General features: G+C 39.0%; 1 protein-coding gene across 1 annotated transcript in view; it reads left to right on the top strand.

The window, feature by feature from the left end:
- Positions 1–17,238, top strand: part of INTS9 (integrator complex subunit 9) — a 121,291-nt gene that overhangs the window by 23,453 nt on the left and 80,600 nt on the right. Inside the window, exon 2 of the mRNA XM_064368755.1 lies at positions 7,772–7,899. Within this exon, the coding sequence (XP_064224825.1) occupies positions 7,772–7,899 (128 nt within the window). The remainder of the gene's footprint in view (positions 1–7,771; positions 7,900–17,238) is intronic.

The following is a 17,238-nucleotide window of genomic DNA, read 5'->3' as shown; positions in this document are numbered from 1 at the left end:
TAGAAGAAGGATTGGTGAGCAAATAAATTGGTTAAAATATTATTAAATAATAACTTTTGAAAGTTAAATAATTCATTGACTCTAAAATATCATTAAGACGTGTCTTTTATTTACATAGCACTGAGAAAAACAACAACAGTGAGAATTAAATCATAACAGTGCTTTAATGATGGGACTGAACAATGCATTGTATTATTACACTAACTTCTTTTTTCTTTGAAATTACTTTCATCTAGTGCAAGAAATTTGTTACTTGTCTTCATGTGCATTGGAACATGATAGGGAATCCTGTTGTACATATCTTGGTTATAAAATATTAAAGCTTCAACTTGGCCAGGTTCGGTGGCTCAGGCCTGTAATCCCAACACTTTGGGAGGCTGAGGTGGGTGGATCACTTGAGGTCACGAGTTCAAGACCAGCCTGGCCAATATGGTAAAACCTGTCTCTACTAAATATACAAAATATTAGCCAGGCGTGGTGGTACATGCCTGTAATCCCAGCTACTCGAGAGGCTGAGACAGGAGAATAGCTTAAATCCAGGAGGCAGAGGTTGCAGTGAACCAAGTTCGCACCACGGCACTTCCGCCTCAGAGACAGAGCGAGACTTTGTCTCAAAAAAAAAAAAAATTTAAAAAGTCAAATCTTCAACTTGTGGTCAGTTTTCATAGTATTTAAAAAAATCTGAGGGAATCAGAAGAAAAAATTAAAACAAAGAAAAATTATAACTAAAACTTAAAAACCAAGAAATAACAGTATAATCATATTACTGAGAAATATAAAGGTAACTAGCAGAGTCAAAAAAGCTGCCTCTCAAATTTGGGAATTGAGGACTGAGTTTTTTTAGTTTGGAAAACTATTTGATTTATTTTTAACTGTGCATATATAAAATTTTATTTTAAAAAACCTCATTAGACAATGAATGATTCACCAAAGGAAAAAAGTGGATATATATAAATGATTTAGAAATAAACCCAGAAACCTATTTAGAAATATTTCAGCTACTTGGCAAGTTGAGGCAAGAGGATTGCTCATGCCCAGGAGTTGAAGGCTACAGTGTTGTGTGATTATGCCACTGCACTCCAGCCTGGGTAACAGTGCTAGACCCCATCTCTTAAAAAAAATGAAATAAGTAAAAATTTTAAAAACCTAGAAATAGGTTTTAAGACAAAGATTATTACATAATGATAAACAGTTCACTGGTAAAATATAAAAACCGTGACCCTTATGTACAGAAATGTAACCTGAAAATATATGAAGCAAAATTTGACAGAATTATAAAGATAAATTGACAAGTTCTTCTTTATCCTAGGACTCAAGTAAGGATATAAGAGAAACTTAATATCCTCTATGTACAACAGCTAGAATACAGAATTTCCATTTTCAAGCATACTGGACCTTTTGTAAAAATCCACTTTTACAGTATACAGAGCCAAAAAGCAAGCATCTGCTAGCATCTAACAATTAATGTATAGAATCTATTTTCTTACCACAATAAAATTGGAAATCAATAACCAAAAGATAATCATTGCTATTTGTATATTAGGAAATTCATCCCCCACCCAACACACACACACACACACACACACACACACATACACACATAAGTTCTAAGTAGTTTGTGACTCCAAGAAGAAATCACAGTGGGAATTATGTGATATTTAGAAATAGATAAAAGAAAAACACAATATATCTAACCTTGTGAAATGCATCCAGAACATCACCTAGACGGGTGATCTATAGCCTGAATGCATATTTCAGTTAGCTACATATCTAACTGCACAAGTTAGAAAAAATATAACAGGTAAAAGCTAAAGAAAATAAAACTGAGAGCAGAAATCAAATGAAATTGAAAGCAAAGATATTTATTGTAATGATAATTGAATAGTTAGCTATTAACTAGAGGAATAAAACACTTTAAATTGTAAACGAGGAAAAGAAAATTAATACACTAGAAAACAGTAGGTTGGGCATGGTGGCTCATGCCTGTAATCCCAGCACTTTAAGAGGTCGAGTTGGGAGGACTGCTTGAGGCCAGGAGTTTGAGACTAGCTTGGGCGACATAGCAAGACCCTATCTCTACTTAGCCAGCATGGTGGCATGTGCCTATAGTCTCAGCTACTTGAGAGGATTGCTTGAGCCCAGGAGTTCGAGGCTGCAGTGAGCCGTGATGATGCCACTGTACTCCAACAGGGGTGATGGTCAATGGAGCAAGACCCTGTCTATAAAGAAAAGAATAGAAAGCAGTATGTTGCCCCCAGCTCAGAGAAATGTTATTGTAAACATGACTGCATTCTCTGAATTAATATACAGATTGAATGTAGACTATTTACATCCTTGGAAAAAATGCTTTTTTAGAATTGAAATTTAGACGCTCTAGCTTATTTGAAAATGCCATAAGATGTAAACATGAAAAACCAAGACAAATAGACCACTGGGCAAAAAAAAAAAAAAAGTTAGACATAAATTCAGACTATTATAGGATGTTTAGGTGTCATAAACCAAGAGTAATTTAACAAACATGAATCACCTTTAATCAATTGTGCTAGGATATTTAGGAAAATGGACTGTTTTTTTCCAGTAGTGAATAAAAGGCCAATTTAGGACAATTAAGGAAACTGTATTTTTAGAGATCAGATGGGTTGAACAGTGTTATAGTGGTTCTGTAGAAATATGTTGATATCAAAAAGAAATCAGCAATGAAGTGGGCAGAATGTGGATGGTTGTTAAACCTGAGTAATAAATACATGGGAGTTCATTATACCAATTTTTCTTACTCTGTAAATGTTTGAAATTTTCCATAAATAAAAGGTTTTCTTTAGGCCACTCTAACCTCAGACTCCTAGATTCAAGCGATCTTCCCACTTTAGCCTCCCAAGTACCTAGAACTAAGGTGTATGCCACTACACCTGGTTAATTTTTTAATTTTTTATAGAGACAGGGTCTCACTGTGTTGCCCAGGCTGGCCTAAACTCCTGCCTTAAATTATACTCCTGCCTTGACCTCCCAGTATGCTGGGATTATAGGCAAGAGCCACCATGCCCAGCCACAGTAAAAGCTTTTTAATGAAAATAGCAGAATGGGAAATATATATACTAAGTATAACTGATAAAATTTTTATTCAAAAAATATAAATAATCTTTATCTTAACCGTGTGTAACTTTCAAAACCAGGTTCTACTCACTCTGTGAAAAAAAGGCAAACAGGGATATACAGATAGTATAGTGGTCACTCCATACCCACAGGGGATAACACCTAATACAGTGTCACTGCCTGCAGTGTAAGTAGTAGTACATTGCTTTTTTTTTTTTTTTTTTGAGACAGAGCTTTGCTCTGCTGCCCAGGTTAGAGTGCAGTGGTGCAATCTTAGCTCACTGTAACCTCTGCCTTCTGGGTTCAAGTGATTCTCCTGCCTCAGACTCCTGAGTAGCTAGGATTACAGACGCTCTTGCCACCATGCCCAGCTAATTTTTGTGTCTTTGTAGAGACGGGTTTTCACCGTATTGGTCAAACTGGTCTCAAACTACCGATCTCAGGTGATCTGCCTGCCTTGGCCTCCCAAAGTGCTGGGATTATAAGCCTGAGCCACCACGCCCAGGCTGCATTTTAAAATTTATGTAACTTTTGTTGTATTGTTATATTTTATTATTTGTAGTTTTTTCTTTTCACGTATTTTTCCCTTTGTAGTTGGCTGAATCTCTGGATGCAGAAGCTGTGAATATGCAGAGCCAACTGCAGACTGTGATCACAGAAAAACTTGTAGCTTTTTAATTAAATAGAAATAAAATGAACATGAAAGCATTGCTATGTGTTTGTTAAGCTAGAAAAAAATAAATATTATTCTATACTTACTAGTGGATCTATCTTCCTGAAGGGCAAACTAGCAAAATGGGAAATATTTTTAAAACTGTTCATTCACTTTACCTAGTCTTCGGGGATGTTAGTGAATGCCACTGTAAAACATAAATTATTCCTTTCATACTTAGATGACCTCTTCAACTCCTTGATTTTATAAAACTACTGTGTACCAGGCACTGTACCCATTCTTTGAGTCCTCACAAGTCTGCTGCAAGGCTAGGTTGTATGACTGCACCTTACACTTGAAAGTTAACTTTCCCCAAATCACACATTACACTGAGCACAGTCAGGATTTGAGCCCAGGCAGTCTCAACTTCAAGCTTCCCACCTTGTATCATTTCACCAAACTGTCTCTCAGAACTAAAGCCACTTATCAAATAGTTGACTTTCCTTGGTTAGGGCCATTCAATTACCTCTACATGGCTACTAATAGTGATAGCTGTATTTTGGTACAGATTCTAAATGGTTTTGAATATAATGTTCATGGGTTTAAGCAGTGAAATATATCTGATATATTACCAATGACATTATAAATAAGTACAGTCTTTTTTGGAAAGCATTTTGGCAGCAGATTGAAAGAGCATAAAATGCTCATTTTTGTTGACCTAGTTAGTGCCACTTCTGGGAATCATCTTAAAAAACAGTCAAATATGGAAAAATCACTTACGCATTAAAGTGATCACCACAGCCACGCTTGCAATAGTAGAGTGACAGGAAACAACCTTCAATGTTCAACGATGAGGGAATGAATGACCAAACCAACCATGATATATTGACTTAGACCAGTGGAAATGAAGGGCGATGCAACATGAGGAAAACATAGTCATCAAGAGTGGAAGCAGCACACAGAGCAGTGCGAATACTAAAGTTACAGCTTTCCAAATATGAAAAAACAATATAAAAATGATAATCAGATTGGTGTGACTGTTGTTAATTTTATTTCCATAATTACTAACTGGTTTTCTGCCTTAGTCTCATAACCCTCAGTAGATGATATGCTGCTTGGTGACAGAGGCAGGATACTGGAATTGTACAAAGAGCATCACTGGAGGCCACAGGGTCAGGGCTCTTTGCAGGCGCCTCCTCTATGTGTGTGCGAACCTCAGGCAGCCACTCTGTGCTTCCATGCCATCAGTTGACCCATGGTGAGCCGTGCAGTTTGGGAAGCATGAATGGGATCGTTGGAGTCAGAGGGACCTCGCTGTGTGTCTTCGGCTCTTTCCAGAAAAGCTGCTGAAACTGGGTAGAGCTCAACCTTCTCATCCATACAAATAAGGCAAATGAGCTTGGGGTTTGGCACCTTTTGTCAGTCCTCTGAAAATGTTGTTCCATTCAATGATAGCCATTAGAAAGTGTTCCTCACTTTTCTTTGGCCTTTGGGCTTTAAGGACAGTAACAAATGTAAAGCCTTTCATTGAACTTATTTTGCTGAAATCTTTTGAGCATCAGCTTTTTTAAAAATTTACATGTTCTTCTGTTTTCTGGTGTACCTTATCCTCCATAATTTCGAATTAAGGAGGAAGATAAAAAAAAGATTTTGTCATTCAATGTGGCTGGCTGAATTTTCTGGGTGTTGTTTTTTTTTTTTGGAGATGGAGTCTTGCTCTGTCGCCCAGGCTGGAGTGCAGTGGCCCGATCTCAGCTCACTGCAACCTCCACCTCCCAGGTTCAAGCGATTCACCTGCCTTAACCTCCCAAGTAGCTGGAACTACAGGCACCTGCCACCACGCCCAACTAATTTTTGTATTTTTAGTAGGGGGAGGGTTTCACCACGTTGGCCAGGATGGTCTTGATCTCTTGACCTCGTGATCTGCCCACCTCGGCCTCCCAAAGTGCTGGGAATGCAGGTGTGAGCCACCATGCCTGGCCGATTTTCTGTTTTGTTTTAATATTTTTTTTCTGATTATAAAAATGTAGTAAAAGCTCATTGCTGAGCGTTTTGAAAACAGAAAGCCAAAAGAAGAAAATTGGACAATAATTTTCCCACTCAGAAATAACTGTTAAATGCATTTCATTTTATTTTCTTCCATGCTTTTCTGAATATCTGATTTTTTCTTATTTTCAAAAGGAGAAATACAGGAAAGCTTTTACTAGAACGTTTGCTGTATTTAGAGCAAGTTTAACATGATGCTGTGTGTTCATTTTCAGATAGTTTATCTTTAACAAATAGTTCTTAGATGGGAATAAAGACCAGTAGCAATAGGGAGCCAGATGGAACGTGGGGATAGGAATATCTCTGTCTTAATTAGGAGGAAAAAGTTTTCTGTAATTCTGGTACCTGTCAAAGAAGGAACTTACGTAAAGTGTAATTACCAAAATAATGCATCTTAAGACTTCTTCAGGACAATTGCAGTTTGAAATAATTTGTATTGTTTTCATCATAAGTGCCTTGTATTTTTCAGACTTTGGTAAAATATCCTATGTAAACTTGGAATAAAGGAGAAGCTTGCAAAATACAACGCCTTGGCTCTTGGACTTACTATTTTTAGAACATGCAGTTTTCAGAAATCATTAGTTCCTGTAATGTCCTCTGTAGAAAAGTGGAAAATTCCTCCACTTCAAAGATAGAACCAATAGCAATACCTGGAATACGTGGAAAGACAGCCTAAGTGACTGTGGCCATAGGGGGCTGGCCAATGGTGGAGCATCACTCTCACTTGTGCTTTCCTTATGCTTAAATCAGGAGAGGGCTGGGCGCCATGGCTCATGCCCATAACCCCAGCACTTCGGGAGACCGAAGAGACAGGCAAATCACTTGAGGTCAGGAGTTAGTGACCAGCCTGGCCAACATGATAAAACCCCATCTTTACTAAAAATACAAAACAATTAGCCAGGCATGGTGGCAGGCACCTCTAATCCCAGCTACTTGGGAGGCTGAGGCAGGAAAATTGCTTGAACCAGGGAAGCAGAGGTTGCAGTAAGCCAAGACCACACCACTACACTCCAGCCTGGGTAATAGAGCGAGACTGTCTCAAAAAAATTAATAATAATAGTAAAAAGAGAGAATGAACTTGCTAGTGGATTCAGCACACTGTTCCCTTTGTTTTCTGGGCTTTGCTGTTCAAGGAAGGGTTTTAAAAGTTGGGAAAAAGGTCTTTGTCCATTTCTTTTCTTCAGAACAGCAGTAAAGTATTAAAAGTGGCAGAGCATATCTCATATAGATAATTTTCAGTGTGGCAGATCTGTCACTCCCATGACATTGAGGAGAACATGAGAAATGTTTCGGTCAGTGTGTTGTGTTCACTCTCCTTTGAAGACACCATGGTGGCTTGTGCCCCTTTGACTTCTGAGCTCTGCTGCCACAGGCAAGAGACTCCCGCTTGGCTAGAAGTAGGTTCTCACACTCCTGCCTAGTGTCTACACGTCAGGGAAGTCACTTGTCCTTTTGAGTCATTTCTTCTGACAAGACTGAGCATAAACCTTTACTCCTGCTTGTTAACCTTTCTAACCAGTTCCTCTTTGAGGAAGGTCACTTATTTGCAAGGGAGAAAACCAAACCTAGAGCACAGTTTGAGTGCCCAGCTTAGAGTTTCGTTGACATCCACAGCTTTAGACAGTACTTACATACAAAGGGGAAAATGAGAATTTGCCAGTGTCTTATGAAAACGGAATGGATACCCTTAGCCTTGAAACCTTCTATTTTGAATAACTGTGGCCCATCTAAAACCGGGCTTGCATAAAGCATAGCTTGGCACCCTGTGAAAAGGCAGATGGATATGATCTGAGACTTTTGAGTATTTCAAACTGCTAGGGAAAGTAGTCCCCAAGCAGTAAGAGGGAGGAAACCACATAGAAAGTTAGTTAAACTTAACACACTGGTCTCATGAGAGAAGATCGTCAGTGTTGTTTAATTCACTTTACTTTGTAGACTTCTTCTGTAATTGATTACTGATCAGAATGATTTCATTTTTTTCAGTATTGCCTGTCTGGGCACCCAACCTTACCATGCAATGTGCTCAAATTCAAATCTACCACCATTATGTTGGACTGCGGACTGGACATGACTTCCACCCTCAATTTCCTTCCTTTGCCACTTGTTCAAAGGTATGTGTTCGTGCATCCAAAGGCAGAATGAGCCTTAAATTTGCTGGTACTTTGCCTTAAATTTAAAAATGGTACCATTAGTATAAAGATTACTGGTACCTAGTGTATTGTCATAAGTTTGCTTTGTTCCCTCAAAAATGTTCTTTATCAAAATAATTTCATTGACTGAGTTGATGGAAAGTGCTCTATTGATTTATTGATTGGCTTCTTTAATATAACTTCTTCTGAGTTTCTGTAAAATGTTCTTGCAACTGCTCAGTACAACTGAGGTCATGTATATTTCATCTTTCTTGATAATTCACATGAGAGCTGGTAAATGGTCAACTGATGAGCCCAAGAATTGAATTTTAGAATTATTTAGCAGCCTTTGTAGAGACTTAACATCATAGAGTCTGACATTTCTTTTCGATAGGCATCTGTGCATTATTTTCAAACTAAGTCAACTTTAGATTTAGAACCACATATGTAGCCCAAGTTCATATCTTAAATGAGACAGATTGCCTCAGGCCTACAATCAGCACTGTTTACGCTTAACTAAGACTTTGTGTTAGGAAATTGGTTTGCCAGCATACTACTATTTAGAAACAGTTTGTAAAAGTGGCTACCTTGTAGAAGCAAATATACTTAACAGTAGCAAAAAGTGACACCACATACAAGCTAGGATATGGAAAAGCTATCTAAAGCAGATTTAAGAGCTCAAAAGCATAGCAAGCTGGGTAAGCTTTCTAGTTTATCTCAGTCATTCCTGAAGACATCCCTGAGTGCAATGATTATTCACAATGATAGCCCTATGAACCATCTAGAAGAATTACCATCAACTATTGATTTTTCTGAGATAAGGGGTACAGTAAGGTGGTGTGAGGATAAGGTCAGAGATAAGTCCAGATTACATTTTATGCAAAGTTGATGGAATTCAGTTACAGTTACACTCAGCACTTAGAAATACATGTGCCACCCACAGGCCAGGCTCAGTGATTCACGTTTGTAATCCCAGCACTTTTGGAGGTCAAGGCAAGTGGATCACCTGAGGTCAGGAGTTTGAGACCAGCCTGGCTGACACTGTGAAATCCTGTCTCTACTGAAAATACACACACACACACACACACACACACACACACACAAAATTAGCCAGGCATGGTGGCGGGTGCCTGTAATCCCAGCTACTTGGGAGGCTGAGGCAGGAGGATCACTTGAACCTGGGAGGTGGAGGGTGCAGTAAGCCAAGATTACGCCACTGCACTCCAGCCTGGACAACAGGGTGAGACTCCATCTCAAAAAATAAATAAATAAATAAATACGTGTACCACCCACAGATATTACCCAAAAATGGGGTTTGGGGGGAGCTTATTTACATGACAATGGGTTGTTTCCTAATAGCCTGGTATTATTGTCTTTTTTCCCCAGAAAACAAAATGTTTGTTTGTTTGATTGATGTTTATAAAACTCTGCACTGTTCCTGACCAGTGGATATAGAGATGAACAAAATAACTTACTTTTCTTCATGGAACTTACAGTCTGTCAGGGAGAAAGACATCACACAGATGAAGATTTTATTACACTTGTGATTAGAAAACAAGTATACATGCTTAGGATAATTACTTAAAAAATAAAATACAAGATACCATGAGAGCTTCCAAAAGGGATTCCAACCTGCTCTGTGGGGTCATGAATTTCCCAGGTGATCAGAACTGGACGAGGGCAGACAATCCCAGCTGCATGTTTTCCCCTTCCTGTTCATTCTCATCCTTACCCAGTTCTTCTGTCCTCATGGCACTGGCTCAGCACTGGAATCTTCTTCCCCTCTCCCCTTTGCCATTCTTTTACTCTCAGGGGGAAGTTCTGCTAGTGGAATGGTTGCTTAGCTAGCCATACAGTTTCTTAGAAAAGGTATCTCCTTTTGCTCAGACCAGGATGCAGTTGCCTATAATAGTATTCCTCACCCTCTCTATCCCCTCAGCTGCTTTATTTGTCTTCATAGCCCTTGTTACATTATGAGTACATTATTTATGTATTGTCTATCTTCTCCACTACATGTCAGTTTCATAAAGGCAGGGAATTTGGTTCTCTGTTGTATCCCCAGTGCCTAGAACTGTGCTTGGCATGTAGTAGCTGCTTAGTAAGTATTTGTTGTATAAATGAATTGCTTTATCTTCTCTGGATTCCATCCTAATCTCTTTTTCAGAGTCCTTTTATTATTGTAATTAACTAATTAAATTATTTTACATCTTTGCTTTGTCTTAGACTTTTCCATCTTGATTGTCATTTAATTATAATCATTCACTTTTAACTTAAAATTAAAAAAAAAATCTGACCTTTTCTGTATTCCTCTTTCCCCTTCATTTCTAAACCCTGTCCAGTCTTTACTCTGCCTACACCCCTCCACTAGAACCTCTCAGGTCCCATGTGACGTCTATGTCATTAGATGTCATGGGCGTTTGTCAGTCCTCGTCTTATTTGATCATTCAGTAGCGCCAACCTCCATGATAATACGTTTCCAGTTTACCTCTTATCTCTGGGACCCTTCTTTCTCTGTATACTTTGGAGATGTGTTTTCCTGTAATTGGCCATCATGTATCAACATTCTTTATTGTTCATTGCTTGACCGTCATAGTCTCCACCAAGGTCATTTAATAAATGCTCAGCATTAGTCACAATAGCAAAGACATAGAAGCAACTTAAGTGTCCCCCAGTGGTGGTCTGGATAAAGAAAATGTGGTATATATACACCATGGAATACTATACAGCCATAAAAAAGAACAAAATCATGCCCTTTACAGTGACATGGATGCAACTGGAGGCCATCATTCTTGGTGACTTAACACAAGAATATGGTATGTTCTCACCTGTAAGTGGGAGCTAAACACTGGGTTCACATGGACATAAAGATGACAACAATAGACACTGGGGACTACTAGAAGGGCTGGGTAGGGAGGGGGCCAAGGATTGAAAACTAACTCTTGGCTACTATGCTAACTACCTTGGCAGTGGGATCAATTGCACCCCAAACCTCAGCGTAATGAAATATACCCAGGTAACAAACCAGCACGTGTACCCTGTGAATCTAAATAAAAGTTGAAATTATAGAAAACAAATTGCTCAGAGCTGCAATAACCATCCAAACAGCAACTTACAAATGTGTATCTTTAGTTAGTAACTCTTTTCCAAGTTCTAGATTGATGTGTCCAAAGTGCCTACAAAATTGTTTTTTAATTAGCTAGGCATGGTGGTATCTTCCTATAGTCCTAGCTGACTTGGGAGGCTGAGGCAGGAGGATTGCTTGAGCCCAGAAAGTCGAGGCTGCAGTGAACCATGATCTCCAGCCCAGGTTGAGTGACAGAGAGAGAGAGACTATTTCTCAAAAAAACAAAACAAACTCTCAACATCCCCTCAACCTGTTTTTCATGATCAGACTGGGTCCAGAAGAGGAAAACATATCCTTCCAGATATGGTTTTCACCAAGTTGCTATCTTAGTGAATAGTATCCTTTATAAAAACCAGAAAACAGAGTTAACTTTGATTCAGCCTTCTTCCTCACTCCTCCATATTCATGCTTTGATTGTGATGTAAACCAAACAGACTTCATCTTAGATGTGAACCTGACAGACTCCATCTTAGCCTCTCCTTCCCTGCCATTCCCTCCTTCGGGTGCACAGCTGGGTCACACTGTACCCAGAACTTTGTAACCATTGTAACCACATCCTGCTTGGCAATTCCCCAGCTATTGTGAATACCCCTCTTGGTAATCAGCAACTGTGGGAACCTCCTGCCTCCTGGTTTCCAGCTTCCTTAACTTGCTTGTTCTGCTTCTGTAAAATTCTGCTTCAGCCAGACTCCCCCTCCCCTTTCTCCTAGAATAGGTATAAAAAGAAATCACATCCCCCTCATCGGGGCCAAGAGATTTTTGAGCATGAGCTGCCTCTTGGTCGCCAGCAATAAAGGACTCTCAGTTGAAACTCAGAGTGTGGCGCTTTCCTTCTAACTTGCTTGGGTATGACAATTAAGCCTTGTCATTTTTACCTTCTAAATAGTTCTAGAATTCAGTCACTTCTCTTCAGTGCTGCTATAGTCATTCTCATCTTTTATAGGTATCACTACTAAAGCCTCCTCACCAGTTTCTTCAGTTCTGATCTTGACCCCATCTCAATCAAGGGTCATCTTTTTGTGTGACTTTTTATTTGAAATCCTACAGATTTACAGAAAAGTTGCAAGAATAGTACAAGCAATTCCTAATTGCCTTTAACAATTTATTGGCATTTTAACAAATTTGCTTTATCATTTCCTCTTTATATGTATACACATACTTTTTTTCTGACCCATTTGAGAGTGAGATGCAGACATGATGCTCCTCACCTGTAAATGCTTGAGTGTATTTCCGAAGAGCAACGATATCCTTTAACATAACCATGGTACAAAAGCGTTGATAGTATACCAGTGTCTAATCTGTATACCTTATACATATGTCCCTACTTTTACCAATTCATAATTTCACTATGAAACCCTTTATAGCAAAAGAAAAAATGGTAATTTCTCGTCCAGAATCTTATGTGGATTCCATCCACGCTACATTTAGCTGTCATTTCTTTAGACTCCTTTAATCTGGAAGACTTTCCCAGTTCGTCTTTTATGACCTTGAGGTTTTTAAGAGTGTGGCTAACTATTTCATACAACGACTTTCAATTTGGGTTTGTCTGATGTTACCTCGTGATTAGCTTGGGGTTATTGTTTGTTTGTTTGTTTGTTTGTTTGTTTGTTTGTTTTTTGGAGTTTCGCTCTTGTTACCCAGGCTGGAGTGCAATGGCGCGATCTCAGCTCACCGCAACCTCCACCTCCTGGGTTCAGGCAATTCTCCTGCCTCAGCCTCCTGAGTAGCTGGGATTACAGGCACGCATCACCGTGCCCAGCTAATTTTTTGTATTTTTAGTAGAGACGGGGTTTCACCACGTTGACCAGGATGGTCTCGATCTCTTGACCTCGTGATCCACCCATCTCAGCCTCCCAAAGTGCTGGGATTACAGACGTGAGCCACTGCACCTGGCCCCCAGGGTTATTGTTTTTGTTAGGAATACCATGCTGATGATGGTGTCTATTATCAGAAGGCATATGGTTCCATTTTCCCCACAGTCATCTCTTAGAAGCACAAATCTAATCTTATCTTACTTGTTTAAAACCTTTCAGTGGTTTTTCATTGCTCTTAGGATAAACACCACACTCATCTCCGCGTATCAGGCTTCATGCCTGCCCCTCCACTACCTTCTTTATACTCTGTGTCTTGCTCTTTGTTTCCATCTATTAAATAGTTTCAAAGAAATCTTCTGACTCCTTCCTCAGAGCAGTCACATATACTGTTTTTCAGCTTGGAAGGCTCTCTCAGATCATCTGTGACTACAGTTTCAATGTAGGAAGGGCATAATGATGGTATTCTAGCTGATGGGGACTGGGAGGGAGTGTCTTGGAATCTGCTCAAAGTTCCATGTGAATAACTTTTGTGGATGATGGCCATTCCAAGGGTGGGTGAGAAAGACTGGAGGAACCTGCTGGCTGTTCACCGTGGAATACTGCACAGCCATAAAAAAGAACAAAATCATGCCCTTTGCAGTGATATGGATGCAGCTGGAGGCCATTATTCTTGGTGAATTAACACAGCAACGGAAAACCAAATACCGCACGTTCTCACCTGTAAGTGGGAGCTGAACTTTCTCTATTGTCTCAGGCCCTGCCCCTGGTTTCCCCTTGACTCTCCTCCTGTCCCCAGGGAAATCTTTTCATGCTGCCTCCACTTGTCCCCATTAATTTGCGTCCTGACTGCATTTGTGTCCCTCGCCTGCTTCCTCGGGAGGAGGGAGTGTTTTGCTCACAGTCCTATTGCCAGCACCTAGTCCTGTTCACCGGCATCTTGACATGCAAATAAAGATTCCTAAATCAGTGAGTGAAAAGATGAACACCTCATGCTCCTGCAACACTGCACCCTGTAATGAAGCTCTTCCCTCTTTCCTTTTTCTTGAAAGACCTCCTCCACCTTCACTTCCTAACTCCTATTTTCTGCTCTACTACCTCACTGCAAACTGTCAAAAGTGCCTTTTCTGCATGAACCCATGGCACCCCTCCTGTGTACCCGTCAGAGTTCTTATTTTATTCTTACGCTCTCCTTATACTAGATTGCAAACTCCTAAAAGGAAAGAATTGTTTATTTACTATCATTCCAACACTTGGCTCTGAGTATTAAACTTGCTCATCTTTTTTGAATAAATGAATGAATGATTGGACTCATGCCTCTTTCATTATTTTCTGATTATAAAAGTAACATATTTCATACCTGGGTGTGGTGGTATGTACCTGTAGTCCCAGCTGCTCAGAAGGCTGAGACTTGAGCCCGGGAGTTTGAGACTGAGGTGGGCTGTGATCACACAAGTGTGTTGTTCCAGCTTGGGTGACAGAGTAAGACTCTGTCTGTAATAAAAAGAAAAAAGAAATTGCGTATAATGCTCAACATTCTTTTCAGTATTTACCTGGCAATAGATTACTTGTCTTAGGTTATTTATTTGCTTATGAGAATAATTTACCTATTATTTCAAAGTAAACAATTACTTTAAAAATAGATCTTTATACATTTTTTTCAACTAAAAATTTAATGCTATCCTTTTTTCCTAAGAAATGTTAGTAAAATAGTGGATGCAAAGATGTGCTCTTGTTTAATCATAATTTTTCTAGTACATTTACCCCCCATATTGTATTCAATTTCTTTTTTTTTTTTTTTTTTTTTTTTTTTGGTAGTGTAGTTTCACTCTTTTTGCCCAGGCTGGAGTGCAATGGTGAGATCTTGGCTCACTGCAACCTCTGCCTCCCAGGTTCAAGTGATTCTCCTGCCTCAACCTCCCGAGTAGCTGGGATTATAGGCATGTACCATCATGCCCGGCAAATTTTGTATTTTTAGTGCAGACAGGGTTTCACCATGTTTGCCAGGCTAGTCTGGAACCCCTGACCTCAGATGTTCCACCTGCCTTGGCCTCCCAAAGTGCTGGGATTATAGGCATGAGCCACTGTGCCCGGCCATTTTATTAGATTTCTGTGGAAAGATCTCTATCTCCTTGTTTACAAAGTTTACACAGTCAAACTTTGTAATCATTAAAAGCAAAATAATAAGTTCCTTCCCCTTTGGTAAATTAAAGTTTACCCTTTATGGTTTATTCATTAACTTATTGGAACACAGTAAGCAAATATTTTCATCTCTATAGTCAGCATCCCTTTGCCATGTGGTGACATATTTGCATCTCTTTGTTTTTGGCTCTGTTGTCACAACATGATCGTGATTTCTTTTGAGCATTCAGTCCTATCTACTAGCAGTGGCTCTAACCCAAAGTAACCCCCCAGGTATAATAGATGGCTTTGATGTTATTAAAGAATGTTTTCCAGGAGTTTAAACCACAACACCTGAAAATTTTGCTTTTAAAAAAATTAGTTATATTCTGATAAGCAACATACCATTTCTAAACATTTGTTGAGAGAGCTAACTGCATTTGTTATCTGATTTGTGTGAGTCTGATGGGAAACAGACGGAATGGAGTGTGTGTCTTTTGATCCAGTTCTCTTTGTAAAGGGAAGTGGATATTTACAACCTTATTTTAGAGAGTTAACATGCATGAAATGAGACCAGTGTCCACATTGTCTTGTCCTTACATTTTTATTGGAATCATTGCTTTCTTAACCTAATCTGATAGCAAATGTATTTTTCAAGAAGTAAGAAGTCTTCAAAACATATGACTATGAAATTAGATGATAATTAAAATAACTAATGGTAATGGCATAATTTTCTGAAGAGTTAGAGCAAAAAACTCCCAGAGTTTATTTAAAAAAACTTTTTTAGAAACTCCCGGAGTTAAAAAAAAAATGTTTATCAGGTGTGATTTATACCAGTCAAATTTGATTCTCTCAGTAGTGATTTGTTTTGTTTTGTTTTTTGACACAGGGTCTTGTTTCAAAACAAGATCTTGCTTTGTTGCAGTGACACCATCACAGCTCACTGCAGCCTTGATCTCCTGGGCTCAAGTGATCCTCCCTCCTTGGTCTCCGAAGTAGCTGACAGACATGTACCATCACACCCTGCTAATTTTTAAATTTATTATAGAGACAGGGTCTCACTATGATGCCCAGGCTGGGCTCAAACTCCTGGGTTCAAATGATCCTCTCACCTCAACCTCCCAAAGTGCTGGGATTACAGGTGTGAGCCACCACACCCAGCCTCCAGTAGTGATTTTCGTTCTCTAGCATGAAATCAGTATTCTCAGTTTTGGATAAGTAAAGGCAAAATATAAACAGTTAATCTAGATAAAGGGTGTGTGAGAGTCCATAGTATTCACATCCTTGCAGTTTTTCTCTAAGTTTGGAATTAATGTCAAAATTATTTGCACCAACCTAATAATTAAAAGTCCCCCCCCCAAATCCTCACTTTTTTCTGAAATTAGATGCATTTATATTTTATTTAGGTTTTTAACCATTTCTAGAAGATTGACAAATATTCACATATTTATGCTTTTATGATTACTTCATACCTATCATCTAATTACAGACTTAGCCTCTGATGAGATTATTTTGGGAAGAGGAAGAGGGACCATACAGATACTTGGTTTCTGATTATTTTAGTCCTACATCCTTACTTTGCCCTTAACTTCTGCATCACAGATGTTAATTTCGTAGAGTGTTGAAATCCTTTTGCCATCCAACATGGAATCCTGATGGGCTCTTTCTTCATGCATTGCCTTGGTCATTAAGCTTTCAATTTTCCTGGCATACTGTTTTCTCTCCTGAGTTATTGGCACTTTCAGCTTCCATTATATTTCTTCTGGTCAACTAGTAGTACACAGTTAAATCTTGAGATTACTAGTAGTAAATGATTTTTTTAATTCAGATTTTTTAAATGTAGCATATACATGAAATTGACATCATCTGCTAGAAGCTGTTCACTTTAGACATAGTGTCATTTTGTAACACTTGGGAAAACTAGCTTCATTCTCCAGAATTGGAAACTAAAGTCACAGGTGACAGGTGATTAATCCACTTGTAAAGCAGTGAACTCAAAGCATGGACTGGACTGGAATTCAGGTATTGGAGTTTGTGGTGAATGCTGAGCGGTAGATAGTGAGCCTCCCAGTAGGGCAGTGTTCTCATCAGAGCTCCTAACCTCTCTGCATCTGTTTTTTCACCCGCAATAAGACGATGCCTGTTCTGTCCTGTCTTAAGGACTGTTGTCAAATACAAACAAGGGAAAGAAGAGGGGGTGATTGGACAACTATAAAAGGCTCTTGTGTCTCATCTTTCTTTTTTCTTCATTATTCTGCATAGGAT

Source organism: Aotus nancymaae, unplaced genomic scaffold (assembly GCF_030222135.1).
Source record: "Aotus nancymaae isolate 86718 unplaced genomic scaffold, 86718_ANA_hifiasm-v0.15.2.pri h1tg000079l, whole genome shotgun sequence".
NCBI classification, from domain to species: Eukaryota; Metazoa; Chordata; class Mammalia; order Primates; family Aotidae; genus Aotus; species Aotus nancymaae.
The sequence above is the reverse complement of the archived record's forward strand: the minus strand, read 5'-3'. Positions and strand labels throughout refer to the sequence as shown.